This window comes from Equus caballus, unplaced genomic scaffold (genome assembly GCF_041296265.1).
Source record: "Equus caballus isolate H_3958 breed thoroughbred unplaced genomic scaffold, TB-T2T haplotype2-0001077, whole genome shotgun sequence".
Classification (NCBI taxonomy): Eukaryota; Metazoa; Chordata; class Mammalia; order Perissodactyla; family Equidae; genus Equus; species Equus caballus.
The window spans coordinates 247,494-261,386 of NW_027222073.1; the positions used below are offsets into that span (position 1 = coordinate 247,494).

At 34.5% G+C, this 13,893-nt stretch overlaps 1 protein-coding gene across 1 annotated transcript in view; it reads right to left on the bottom strand.

Annotated features, from left to right (window-relative positions):
- The window catches only part of LOC111772098 (regulator of DNA class I crossover intermediates 1-like), a 72,674-nt gene that overhangs the window by 17,528 nt on the left and 41,253 nt on the right, over nt 1–13,893 (bottom strand). The window contains exons 8-10 of the mRNA XM_070259108.1: nt 6,311–6,840; nt 5,965–6,034; nt 4,853–4,913 (exon numbers count right to left, since the gene is read on the bottom strand). Of these exons, the coding sequence (XP_070115209.1) occupies nt 4,853–4,913; nt 5,965–6,034; nt 6,311–6,840 (661 nt within the window). The remainder of the gene's footprint in view (nt 1–4,852; nt 4,914–5,964; nt 6,035–6,310; nt 6,841–13,893) is intronic.

Consider the following 13,893-nt stretch of genomic DNA (forward strand, 5'->3'; position numbering starts at 1 on the left):
AAGCAAAAATTAAAGGAGTTTATCACCAAGAAACCAGTTCTGCAAGAAATGCTGAAGGGACTTATTTAAGCGGGAAAGCAATAACCACAAATAGAGATATAAAAAAAAAATTATCAAAAAAACCCAAAACAACAACAGCAAAAGACAGGCAATAAAATCACTAGTAAGGTAAAAGGACAGTAAAGGCAGCAGATCAACTACCTGTGAAGATAATATGAAGGTTAAAAGACAAATGTACTAAAATCACCTATTTCAATGATAAGAGGGTAATAGATAGACACACACTAAACACAAGAATATATATGATGTGCAAAACATAATGTGGGAGGAGGGGAGTGAAAAAGTAGAGCTTTTAGAAAGAGGTCAAGCTAAAGAGTCTATCTACTCAATATAGACTGTTACATGCACAGTATATTAAATAGGATCCTCATGGTAACCACAAACCAGAAACCTATAACAAGCAGGACAAAAAGTAAGACAAAAGAAATCAAACATATTACTAAAGATAACCATCAAACCACAAGGGAAGAGAGCAAGAGAAAAAGAAAGGAACTGAGAAGAACTACTAAAACACCCAAAAAAAGAGAAAGTGACAAAATGGCAATAAATACATATTTATCAATAACTACTTTAAATGTCAATGGACTAAATGCTCTAATCAAATGCCATAGGGTGGCCAACTGGATAAAAAAACAAGATCCATGTATATGCTGCATACAAGAGACACACTTCAGACCTACAGACACTCACAAACTGAAAGTGAAAGGATGGAAAAAGATATTCCATGCAAATGGCAAAGAAAAGAAAGCAGGGGTAGCAATACTTATATCAGACAAAATAGACTTTAAATCAAAAACTGTAATAAGAGACAAAGACGGGCACTACATAAAGATAAAGGGAACAATCCAACAAGAAAATATAACACTTGTAAATATCTACGCACCCAACATAGGAGCACCTAAATACATAAAGCAATTATTGACAGACATAAGAGGAGAAATAGACAGTAACACAATAATAGTAGGGGACTTTAACACTCCACTTACACCAATGGATAGATCATCCAAACAGAAGATCAATAAGGAAACACTCGCCTTAAAGGACACATTAGACCAGATGGACTTAGTAGATATATACAGAACATTCCATTCAAAAACCACAGAATACACATTCTTTTCAAATGCCCATGGAACATTCTCCAGGATTGATCACATATTAGGCCACAAAACAAGTCTCAATAAATTTAAGAAGATCGAAATAATACCGTGCATCTTTTCTGACCACAAAGGTATGAAACTGGAAATCAACTACAGAAAGAAAACCAGAAAAGCCACAAAAATGTGGAGATTGAACAAAACGCTACTGAACAATGATTGGGTCAATGAAGAAATCAAAGAAGATATCAAAAAATTCCTGGCGACAAATGAAAATGAAAACATGACACGCCAAAATCTGTGGGATACAGCAAAAGCGGTTCTACAAGGGAAGTTTATAGCAATTCCGGCCTACCTCAACAAAGAAGAAAAATCCCAAATAGACAATCTAAAAGCATACCTAAAGGTACTGGAAAAAGAACAACAAACAAAGCCCAAAATCAGAAGGAAGGAAATAATAAAAATCAGAGCAGAAATAAATGAAATAGAGACTAAAGAAAACAATAGAAAAAATTAATGAAACCAAGAGCTGGTTCTTCGAAAAGATAAACAAAATTGACAAACCCTTAGCTAGACTCACCAAGAAAAAAAGAGAGAAGGCTCAAATAAATAAAATCAGAAATGAAAGAGCAGAGATTACAACGGACACCTCAGAAATACAAAAGATAATAAGAGAATACTATGAAAAGCTATACGCCAACAAATTGGATAATCTAGAAGAAATGGATAAATTCTTAGAAACATACAACCTTCCAAAACTGGACCAAGAAGATGTAGAAAATTTGAATAGACCGATCACCAGTAAGGAGATCGAAACAGCAATCAAAAACCTCCCAAAAAAATAAAAGTCCAGGACCAGATGGCTTCCCGGGTGAATTCTACCAAACACTCAAAGAAGAGTTAATACCTATCCTTCTCAAACTCTTCCAAAAAATTGAAGAGGAGGAGAGGCTTCCTAACTCCTTCTACGAAGCAAACATTATCCTGATACCAAAACCAGACAAGGACAACACAAAAAAAGAAAATTACAGGCCAATATCACTGATGACCATCGACACAAAAATCCTCAACAAAATACTAGCAAATCGAATACAACGAAACATTAAAAAGATCATACATATGATTAAGTGGGTTTCATTCCGGGGATGCAGGGATGGTTTAACATCTGCAAATCTAACAACGTGATACACCACATTAACAAAATGAAGAATAAAAATCACATGATCATCTCAACAGATGCAGAGAAAGCATTTGACAAGATACAGCATCCATTTATGATAAAAACTCTAAATAAAATGCGTATAGAATACCTCAACATAATAAAGGCCATATATGACAAACCCACAGCAAATATCATTTTCAATGGAGAAAAACTGAAAGCTATCCCTCTAAGAACAGGAACCAGACAAGGATGCCCGCTGTCACCACTCTTATTTAACATAGTATTGGAAGTCCTAGCCAGAGCAATCAGGCAAGAAAAAGAAATACAAGGGATCCACATTGGAAAAGAAGAAGTGAAACTGTCACTCTTTGCAGACGACATGATTTTATATCTAGAAACCCCTAAAGAGTCCACTAAAAAACTTTCAGAAATAATAAAGGAATATAGTCAAGTTGCAGGATACAAAATCAATGTACAAAACTCAGTTGCGTTTCTATACACTAACAACGAAGTAGCAAAAAGAGAAATTAAGAATACAATCCCATTTACAATTGCAACAAAAAGAATAAAATACCTATGAATAAACTTAACCAAAGAGGTGAAAGATCTCCACACCGAAAACTATAAAACATTGTTGAAAGAAATCGAAGAAGACACAAAGAAATGGAAAGATATTCCGTGCTCTTGGATTGGAAGAATTAACATCGTTAAAATGTCCATACTTCCTAAAGCAATCTATAGATTCAACACAATCCCTATCAAAGTTCCAACAACATTTTTTACAAAAATAGAACAAAGAATCCTACAAGTTATATGGAACAACAAAAGACCCCGAATAGCCAAAGGATTCCTGAGAAAAAAGAACAAAGCTGGAGGTATCACACTCCCCGATTTCAAATTGTACTACAAAGCCATAGTAACCAAAACAGCATGGTACTGGCACAAAAACAGACACACAAATCAATGGAACAAAATTGAGAGCCCAGAAGTAAACCCACACATTTATGGACAGCTAATATTCGACAAGGGAGCCAAGAGCATACGATGGAGAAAGGAGAGTCTCTTCAATAAATGGTGTTGGGAAAACTGGACAGCCACATGCAAAAGAATGAAAGTACACCATTCCCTTACACCATGCACAAAAATCAACTCAAAATGGATTAAAGACTTGAATGTAAGACCCGAAACCATGAGACTTCTAGAAGAAAACATAGGCAGTATGCTCTATGACATTGGTCTGAGCAGCATATTTTCAAGTCCCATGTCTGACCGGGCAAGGGAAACAAAAGAAAAAATGAACAAATGGGAGTACATCAAACTAAAAAGCTTCTGCACAGCAAAGGAAACCATCAACAAAATGAAAAGAGCACCTAACAATTGGGAGAAGCTATTTGCAAACCATATATCAAATAAGGGGTTAATATCCAAAATATACAAAGAACTTATATAGATCAACAACAAAAAAACCAACAATCCAATTAGAAAATGGGCAAAAGATCTGAACAGAGATTTCTCCAAAGATATCCAGATGGCCAACAGGCATATGAAAAGATGCTCAACATCATTAGCTATCAGGGAAATGCAAATCAAAACTACAATGAGGTATCACCTCACTCCGGTCAGAATGGCTATAAATAAGAACACAGGAAACAACAAATGTTGGAAAGAGTGTGGAGAGAAGGGAACCCTTGTTCACTGCTGGTGGCAGTGCAAGCTGGTGCAGCCACTATGGAAAGCAGGATGGAGTATCCTCAGAAAATTAAGGATAGATCTACCATACGATCCAGCTATTCCACTGCTAGGTATTTATCCAAAGAACTTGAAAACACAAAGGGATAAAGATCCTTGCACCCCTATGTTCATTGCGGCATTATACACAATAGCCAAGACTTGGAAGCCACCTAGGTGCCCATCAAGGGACGAATGGATAAAGAAGATGTGGTATTTATACACGATGGACTACTACTCAGCCATAAGAAATGACGAAATCCGGCCATTTGTGACAACATGGATGGACCTTGAGGGTATTATGCTGAGTGAAATAAGTCAGAGGGAGAAAGTCAAATACCATATGATCTCACTCATAAGTAGAAGATTAAAAACGACAAAAAGAAAAAAAAACACATAGCATTGGAGATTGGACTGGTGGTTACCACTGGGGGAGGCAGGAGGGCAAAAGGAGTGATTAGGCTCACATGTGAGGGGATGCACTATAATTAGTGTTCGGGTGGGGAACATGATGTAATGTACACAGAATTCGAAATACGATGTACATCTGAAAAAAATAAAAATTTAAAGAAATAAAGAAATAAATGCATCTAGATTGGTTTTTCTCAAATAAACACATTATAGTTTCTGAAAAGGCAATAATTTTATTTCTAGACCTAAACTATAATTTCTCCAGAGTAAGAAAAGTAGCCTAAAAAGAAATTTTTCAATAAAAGCTAACCTTAAATGAAAGTGCACTGCAAATACTAAAATATGACATGAATTATCAACTGACTTAATTGGAAAGATAATGTAAAATGTACTTTACCTCACCAAGTCCAAAGTTCCACGACTGCTTAGAAGGCAATTCTTTCAAAGGGATATTACCCCTAGGGTCACAAATAAGACAGTATTAAAGTTTGATTTATTCTCTCTGAAAATTATTGTTCTAAATTATGGTTCCCAAAGTTGGCTGCAGATCAGAATTATAAGGGAAGCTTTTTAAAAAATAAATAAGCTCCATCCTAAGGGTGTGGGTCAAACTTGGTATTTTGTATTTTAAAATCACCCCCTTGAGTGATTCAGTTCTGCACCCAGCTTTGAGAACCATGTTCTAAAATCACTTTCATAAAGTACATTTTAAAATTCAAGGTCTAACATGCTAGTTTTTATTCATAAGTTTCTGAATACCTGGAAGTTTGACAGCAAAGAACCTAATTTTTTTATTTTATTAAATAAGTTGTGAATGTTTTATTCGTTGTGCCAATCCCATAAAAATGGCATATAGGTATTCTTTTTACAAATAGATATTTTAAATATTTCCATAAGAAAGTACTTCTAAAATAAAAACCTATTCTAATTCATGATTGTTAATTACCAAGATTTGACTAAACCACAATGATTACCAAGAAAGTTAGGACTATTCTGAAACTACAAGTTTTCTTTAATTAAGTATAACTGCAGTCCCATAAACTCTTGATATGTTTGCTTATGCCATTAGCATCTGAATTCTATTACTCCCTTGTTCTGATTCTATACTAACCAAGCCACCTTCCCATGGAGAGCTGCCAAAAATTAGAAAACATGCTCATCATGCCAGTAAACATTCCTATATAAGTAACCCTTCTATTTCTTACTGTAAATTAATAAATTGACATTCTGGTGAGTGTGTAAGTTTCTTGAACACATAAGTCAGTTTTCTCAAATCTAATTAACACTAAGATTCAGATAAGTTGACGGCTTTGTGCTGGCAAATACGAGCGCCATACTCTCAACTAGGGTGATATTACTAAGATTCTGACAACTGGCAAGCCTTTGTAGAGGCCAGTATGCCCACTCTGAGACAGCAACACCCCTACCTCACATTGCATCAATTCAACCCTTCAATACGCATTATACTAGATGCTGAATTGCATTCCCCAGATTTACCTGAAAACTTACAAACGGTTCACTGGATATATCTGGATTGTCTTCTGTGGTGCCTTCTCTTGGTAATCACTTTCAAATTTTCCTTTAAAAATAAAAGTATGCATTGAACTAAAACTCTAGCACAGACTAGTTCTTTTTTTTAAATTGGAAGCTTATTAGCATGACTCATATGGAACGAAATCACTGGTCCACACAATGTCACATAATAGAATGTCACTCTATTTTCAATTTTATACTCCTCCAAATACACACACACACACACACACACACACACACACACACATCTATATTATATATAAATATGTACTAAAAACAAAAAGACCAATAGATTATTACCCTTCTCATGTATAACACCAACCTTTTTTTTCAGAGCTGGCTGGGAAACTATCCTTCTCAAAAGATGTACTAAGATTATTTCTTTCATGATCGTTATACTCTTTCTGATAGTTCTTGTTTGGCTGACACTTTTCTGGGTAACTTGTTTTATTAAAAGTAGAATTACTAAAAGTCAACTCTGGATTTGTAAAAATACTTCTAATGCATCTCTCAGTGGAATGGTTTTTATCAGAACTAGTGACTGCACAAATATCTCCCATACTGTCAAAACCACACTTGTCAAAGGTTTTCTTTATACTCCACTGATCTATGTTTAATAAATTGATCACACTTTCACTAATAAAAGAGTCACAATTCTCTGACAGAAGGCTGGGTGTTGGCTGGTTCGCATCTTCAAGAAAATTTGAAACCTCTTTCCTATTTTCTTCCAAAATATGTTGTACTGACTGTTTTTCAATAATGAAGTCTGACTGTCTTCTCTCATCCATGGTTCCACAATCTTCACCTGTAACTATATCAGGTCTTTCAGTAAGGAAATTCCGATTTCCTGGACTTTGAGATAAATAAAAACATATTTAACAAGAAAAGCATAGAAAATTTTCATTTAGAAACTTAAATACTTAGAGAACATACTGAGTAGCTACTAACATTTACCTGGACTATGTTTTCAGTTTTTCATTTGAATAAATATTACTGTTTTGGGTGGAAATTTGTCTAATGTGCCTCAGTGAGTATGAAAATAATCTACACTTAGTTTTGTTTTTCAACACAAAAAAAATGCGTTGAAATGAAGTATTATGTGGTTCAATTCACTGTTGTATTAACAAAATATGACCAACCTATATCATGTCTTCTGTAATAAGGTCTAGTGAATACCCTAGACAACCACTGCATGTAACTGCTGCTCTGTTTAATCAGAGAAAGATATTTTGAACACACTGCAGGGAAAAATTATCCCCAGTGTTTAAACATCAAATCAGAGTTATCAGAACACTATAACAGATATCTCTCAACCTAACAAGGATATAAAAACAACTCTGAAGTTCCCAAGGGAGAGCAATACAGATACAAATGCATATATATGTAATAAAGCCAAGAGATAAGATGAATTAGATGAAAAGGTTAGCCTAGATAATTTATAAGTTCCCTTCTAATGTACAAATCATAATTCTAAGTTATGTCCAACTTGTATAAAAGAATCAAAGCTATTATACGAAATAATTAAAAATCAAGATATTCTGGGGCTGGCCCTGTGGCAGACAGGTTAAGTTCACACGTTCCACTTCGGAAGCCCAGGGTTTCTCCAGTTCAGATCCTGGGTGCGGACCTAGCACACTGCTCATTAAGCCATGCTGACATGGCGTCCCATATAGCAGAAGCAGAAGGACCTAAAGCCAGAATATACAACTATGTACTGGGGGGGTTTGGGGGTAAGAAGAAAAACAGAAATAAATAAAGATTGGCAACAGATGTTAGCTCAGGTGCCAATCTAACAAAAAAAAAATCAAGATACTCTGGATTTTGTTGCCATTGACTATCCACAAATTTACTTAGGGGTGGGCTCCTCCAGAGATTGGAGGTACCAAAGAAATTTAGAAAAGAAACACAGACTGCTAAAACTGATTGATTTCCAATTTTATTTTTTAAGTTATTCATTAAACATCTAATGAGCAGGTCCACCTGCCGTGTTCCAGGCACTATGCCACGTATTGGGGACAGAGAGAGAAAAGAATTCAGTTTGGCATTAAAGAGAGAGAGAGATTTTGTCCAGGAATGTTCATAGACCGTGATCCTACACTGTTTCTCAATACGGGTCTTAGTGGTGTTTTGAGCAGAATAATGTTATTCTGTGATATCAAAGGCATAACCTATAGCACGCAATAATATACGCCATTCACACCAGAGAAACTGTATTACTTTAAATGAGAAAATAAATGTAAAAGCACTTCATAAATTAGAAAGCACACTACAAATGTAAATAATCATTTTTAAACAGCATTTTAAGCATTCTGACTCAGAAGAATCACTCACTGAGAGATCTGGAGAACAGAGAAATGTATAATGCACAGTTATTGCTCACAGGAAATAGTCTGGAAGGGGAGAGAAAAACTAGAAAGTGATAAGTGCTATTCTACAGTCTTACGACAGTAAATAAAAGAAATGCTTTTACTTGAGAAAAATCAAGTAGGTGGCATTTGAGTTGGGGACTGAATGTTGGGAAGGATTACTACTTGTAAAGATTGACAGAGAGAAATGATGCTAAAAATATAAAATCATTACTAAGATAAATCGATCCAACTTCTTTAACACTTTTTCCTATAGATAAAAGTTCATTCATTTACGGACTACAATATGGATAAATTCATTATCTAAATAAGCCTTTTATGTGCATTAAATAGATATTTAATGTATGCCTGCCATGTGGTAGGGAGATAATACAGCTTATATTCTAGTGAAGGAAGATAATAACAAATAAATAACTAACCATTAATAAGTACAATGGATAAAAGAAATAAACAAATAAAAAAGATAATTACAGCAGCTTTATAGGTGCTACAAGATCAGACGATGGAACAACTTGTGTTGGAGGTCCTTTTCAGATAGCTGGTCAGGAAAGTTCCTAGCAAAGAAGTGATAAATAAGCTAAAGATACAGAATGATTAGACATATAAAGAGAGGAGTATGCATACTGCAGGGGGATGGAATAAACACAAATACAAGATTTGCAGCACATGTGAGAAACAAAAAGAAGAGGAGTAAAGCTAGAATAGAATCAGTGAAAGAAAACTTACGGCCTAAGGCTTAAAAGGTACAAAAGGGCCCAGATCATGTAGAGCTTTATTTTTGAAAAGAGCAATAAGAAATATTGAAAATTGCTAAGTACAAAAGTAAAACTCTCTTGCTTTTTGCCTTAAAAACTATCAGTCTGACTGCTGGGTGAATGCGAATATCCTGATTTCCATCTGGCCAAAATGAAGCTAGAGAAACAAGATTTAGCCTAATTGACTGACAGAATTATAAAACTGGACAAACTGTATGAGACAATGGCTTTCAGACTTGGGCCATTGGATAGAATAGGATAACGATCCCTGACAGAGAGAAAACAAGTAAGGTGAATTCTATGACTGCTCCTAGCTTATTGCTTGGAGAGAGTATCCAAGCCACAGAACAGAGAGGGAAATCCAGTTGGAGCCCACAGATTCCCTTTGTTGAGGAAACAGCACTGGAAGGTCAGGAAGACTGCAGAGAACAGAGTATGCAGGGCAGAGTACCATGAAGGAGAGTGCTTCAAAGAGAGAGGGCTCCAGAGATCTACAGAAAGTTCTCAAATCTTCAGCTAAGTACTGATCAGCACATGCGTATGAAGTAATTACCCAAGGCTGGGAAAAGCAACACCCAAGATGAGAAGAGTGAACAATTCCAGGAACTCAAACAGAAATGAGAAAATTTTGTGTTTCCACCAGTTAGAGTGGAAAACCTCTTAATTCAAAGGAACTCCAAGAATACAAGAAGGATATTGCCTTAGCAGGGGGCAAAATTAGCCACAGAGTGAAGGTGTATCTGGTCCTGTTTAACAAAGTTTAAAGCAAGCCTTAATAAGATCATACTATTTCCAAGCAACTAAAATCCCAGAAAAACCTTAGGAAAATTTATAGGAATACAAAAATTTCCAGACCAAAAAGATGAAATTCATAATGTATACAATCTAAAAAAAAATTATCAGGAATGCAAAAAAGTAGAAAGTTACAACCCATAATGAAGAGAAAAATCAATTATTAGAAATAGACCAAGAAATGACACAAATGATAGAATTCGTAGACAAGGACATTAAAATAGTTATCAGAACTATATTCCCTTCGTCCAAAAAGATAGACGAAAGACTGAGGATGTTGAATAGAAACATGGAAGATATAAAGAAGAGTTAAAACAAACTTCTAGAGATAAAAAATATACTGAATAGATTTACATAGAGATTAGACACCAAAGAAGATACAACTAGAGAATCTGAAGAAAAAGCAATATAATCTATATAAAATGAAACAATGAGAGAAAAACAGATGAAAATAAATAAACAGAGCATCAATAAACTGTGACACAACTTCAAATGGACTAACTTACATGTTATTAAGGTCCCCAAAGAAGAGAGGAGAGGAATAAAAAACATCCAAAAAATCAATGGCTGAATTTTCCACATTCGATAAAAACTAAGTTCACAGATCCAAGATGCTCAATGCAGCTCAAAGACAAGAAATAAAAAGAAAAGGAACATCCTAATCAATGGATAGAAATCTATGATAGAAAATCCACCATGGAGAATCTATGATAGAAAAATCTTAGCAACAGAGAAAAATTATATATTAGATATATAGATATTAAGATAAGAATGACAGCAACTTCTAGTAGGAAACAATGCAAAAGATATCTTTCAAAAAGAAAAGAATAAAAACTTACAAATACACAGAAGCTGAAAGAATTAATTACTAGCAGCCCCACACTATAAGAAATGTTAACAAAAGTCTTTCAAACATAAGGAAAATATCACCACATGGAAATCTAGATCTACACAAAATAACAAAGACCACCAAAAATGATAAATTTGTGCTTAAGTATAAAAAACATATTTTCTTAATTTTTAACTCTCTTTAAAGCAAAAAGAACAATAATATATTATTGGATTTATAACATTTATATAAGTGAATGTATGAATACAACACCACAAAGGCCAGAGGGGAGAAAGAGAAGCATACCATTACAGGGTTCTTACACAATACTTGAAGTAGTATAACATAACTAGAATATAGTCTGTGATAAATTAAAATATATACAATAAATTCTAAAGAAACCACTGAAAAACAAAACAGAGTTATAGATAACAAGCCAACAAAAGGATAAATTAAGTCATAAAAAAGACTAAAATCAAATAAAGGCAGAAAAGAGGGAAAGGGAACAAAGATTATATGGGAGAAATAAAAAATAAATAGCAAGAGAACAGACAAATCCAATCATATATCAATTGTTGCACTAAATGTAAACTATATTCATAACCATAATACAAGTCTCAATAAATTTGAAAGGATTCAAATCACACAAAGGATGTTCCCTGTCCACAATGGAATTAATTTAGAAAGATAACAGAAAAGTCTTGGGAATTTTAGGAACCAAATAACAAATTTCTTAATATCTCATGGAGTGAAGAAGAAATCAAAAGGAAAATTAGAAAGTTTTTTAACTGAATGAAAATAAAACAAAACATATCAAAATTTGTAGGATGCAGCAAAGCAGCAGTTATGGAAAATTTACAGCACTAAACACGTGCATTAGAAAAGAAAAATAGTCTCAAGTCAATGACCTCAGCTTTCACCTTAAGAAATCAGGAAAAAAGGAGTAAATTAAATCCAAAGTAAACAGACAAAAGGAAATAAAGATAAGAGCAGAATTCAATGAAATAAAAACAAAAGTAAGAAATACGTGAAACTGAAAGATGATTCTGTGAGAAAATAAATAAAATTGGCAAGTCTGTAATCAGGATAATCACTGGGAAAAAGGGGAGAAGAAACAATTTACCCATATTAGTACTGGGAGAAAAGACATCACTACAGAAGTTAAAGATTTCATACGCATAATAAGGAGATATTATGAATAACTTTGTCAATAAATTTTACAACATAGATAAAATGGATACATTTTTTGTATGACACAAACTACCAAAGCTCACTAAAAAAATAATAATCCAACTAGCCTCCTATCTAGTAAAAAATGGAAATTATAGTAAAAAAAAAAAACCTTCCCACAAAAAGAACTTCATACCAACTGACTTCACTGATGAACTCTACCAGACATTTCAGGAAGAAATGTACCAATCCTACACAAACTCTTTCAGAAAATTACACAGGAGGGAATACTTCTCAACTCATTCTATGACACCAACATTAGGCTGATATCAAAACCAGACTAAGATATTACTAGAAAGTAATCTCCCTCATGAAGACTAATGTAAAAATCCCTAACAAAATTTTGGCAAATCAAATCCAATGAATGCATAACAAGGTTAGCACATTGTGACCAAGTAGGGTTTATCTCAGGAATACAAGGTTGGTTTAACATTCAAAATTAATCAATTGTGGGGCCAGACTTCTGGAATGAGAGACTGAGAAACCTGGCAAATCTTGTCCCCTAAGAGCAGTAACAGAACCAGATAACACTCACCAAAAAAATCATCTCAAATATGGGGAGTGACCAATGGCATCCAATAAACTGTGAAGCAGTACTTCAAGAAAAACTACTCAACCTTTGTAGAACCAGTGGGAGCCTGTGGAATTTTAGCCTTAGGCTGCCACCATCCCTCCACCCCCAACTCCATGGCTGGTAGCCTACCAAGGCTGAGCTTGTCTGGAGAGGGTCGGGAAGGTGGGAGACTCATGCCCAGGGAATTTGTCAAAAATAATCATTGTCTTGGTGGCAAACTATCAAAGAAGCCCAAAATTGCAGCTGCCTGAGGCTGAGATATTTGCAGCAAGCAAAAACCATCCAGAAATTTCATAGAGAGATCCAGAAAACAAAAAGGTACAAGAGGCTTTGATAAACTCCCAGACCCTCCTGGTGGTCTAGAAGGTTGCATACACGTGTAAGGCTGAGTGCAGACTCAGGAGAGACCAGAAAGAGCTACAGGTATCTACTCATCCCTAGCTGAGTGTAAGGTCTTGTGCAAGGGAGGAAGCCTTGATAGCCGAAGGTACGTAAACACAACCTCCAACTAATCATTGTTTGGCCTCTAAGCACTGCTTAGAGGGAAATTTATACCTTTTAATGCCTGTATTAGAAGAGAAGAAATATATCAAATCAGTAAGTTAAGCTTGCACTTTAAGAAACTAAAAAAAGACAGGCAAACTAAGCCAAAAGCAAGCAGAAAAAGGAAATCATAAACATTAGGGCAGAGATCAATGGAATGAAAAACAGAAAAATAGAGAAAATTGATAAAACCCTAAACTTAGTTCTTTAAAAAGACCAATAAAATTAGCAAATCTTCAGCTACACTAACCAAGAAAAACAGGAGAAAAGACACAGATCTAGAACTCAAAAGGGACATCAACACCAACCTGACAGAAACTGAAAGGGTTTCAAGGGAATACTATAAATCACCTTATGCTAAAAATCATACAACTTAGATGAAGTGGATTAATTCCTAGAAAAACACATATTACTACAACTGATTCAAGAAGAAATTAGAAAATCTGAATAGATCTTTACACAAGTAAAAAAAATTAGTAAAAAGCCTTCCCACTAAGAATAGCCCTGATGCAAAAACATCTAAAGAATCCACAAATTCTTCTATTAAATAGAGCAAACACTTTACACTTTATTATATGAGGCCAGTATTATTCTGATATGAAAGCCAGACAAAAAACATAAGAAGAAAAGAAAAATTCAGACCAATTTTCCTAATGAATATGGATGCAAAAATCATAAACAAAATATTAGCAAACCAAATCCAGCATTACATGAAGAGGTTTATATATAATGACCAAGCAGCTTTTAACCCAGGAGTGCAAGGTAGTTTAATACTTCAAAATACGGTAATATATTACATGTTAATAGAATAAAGGG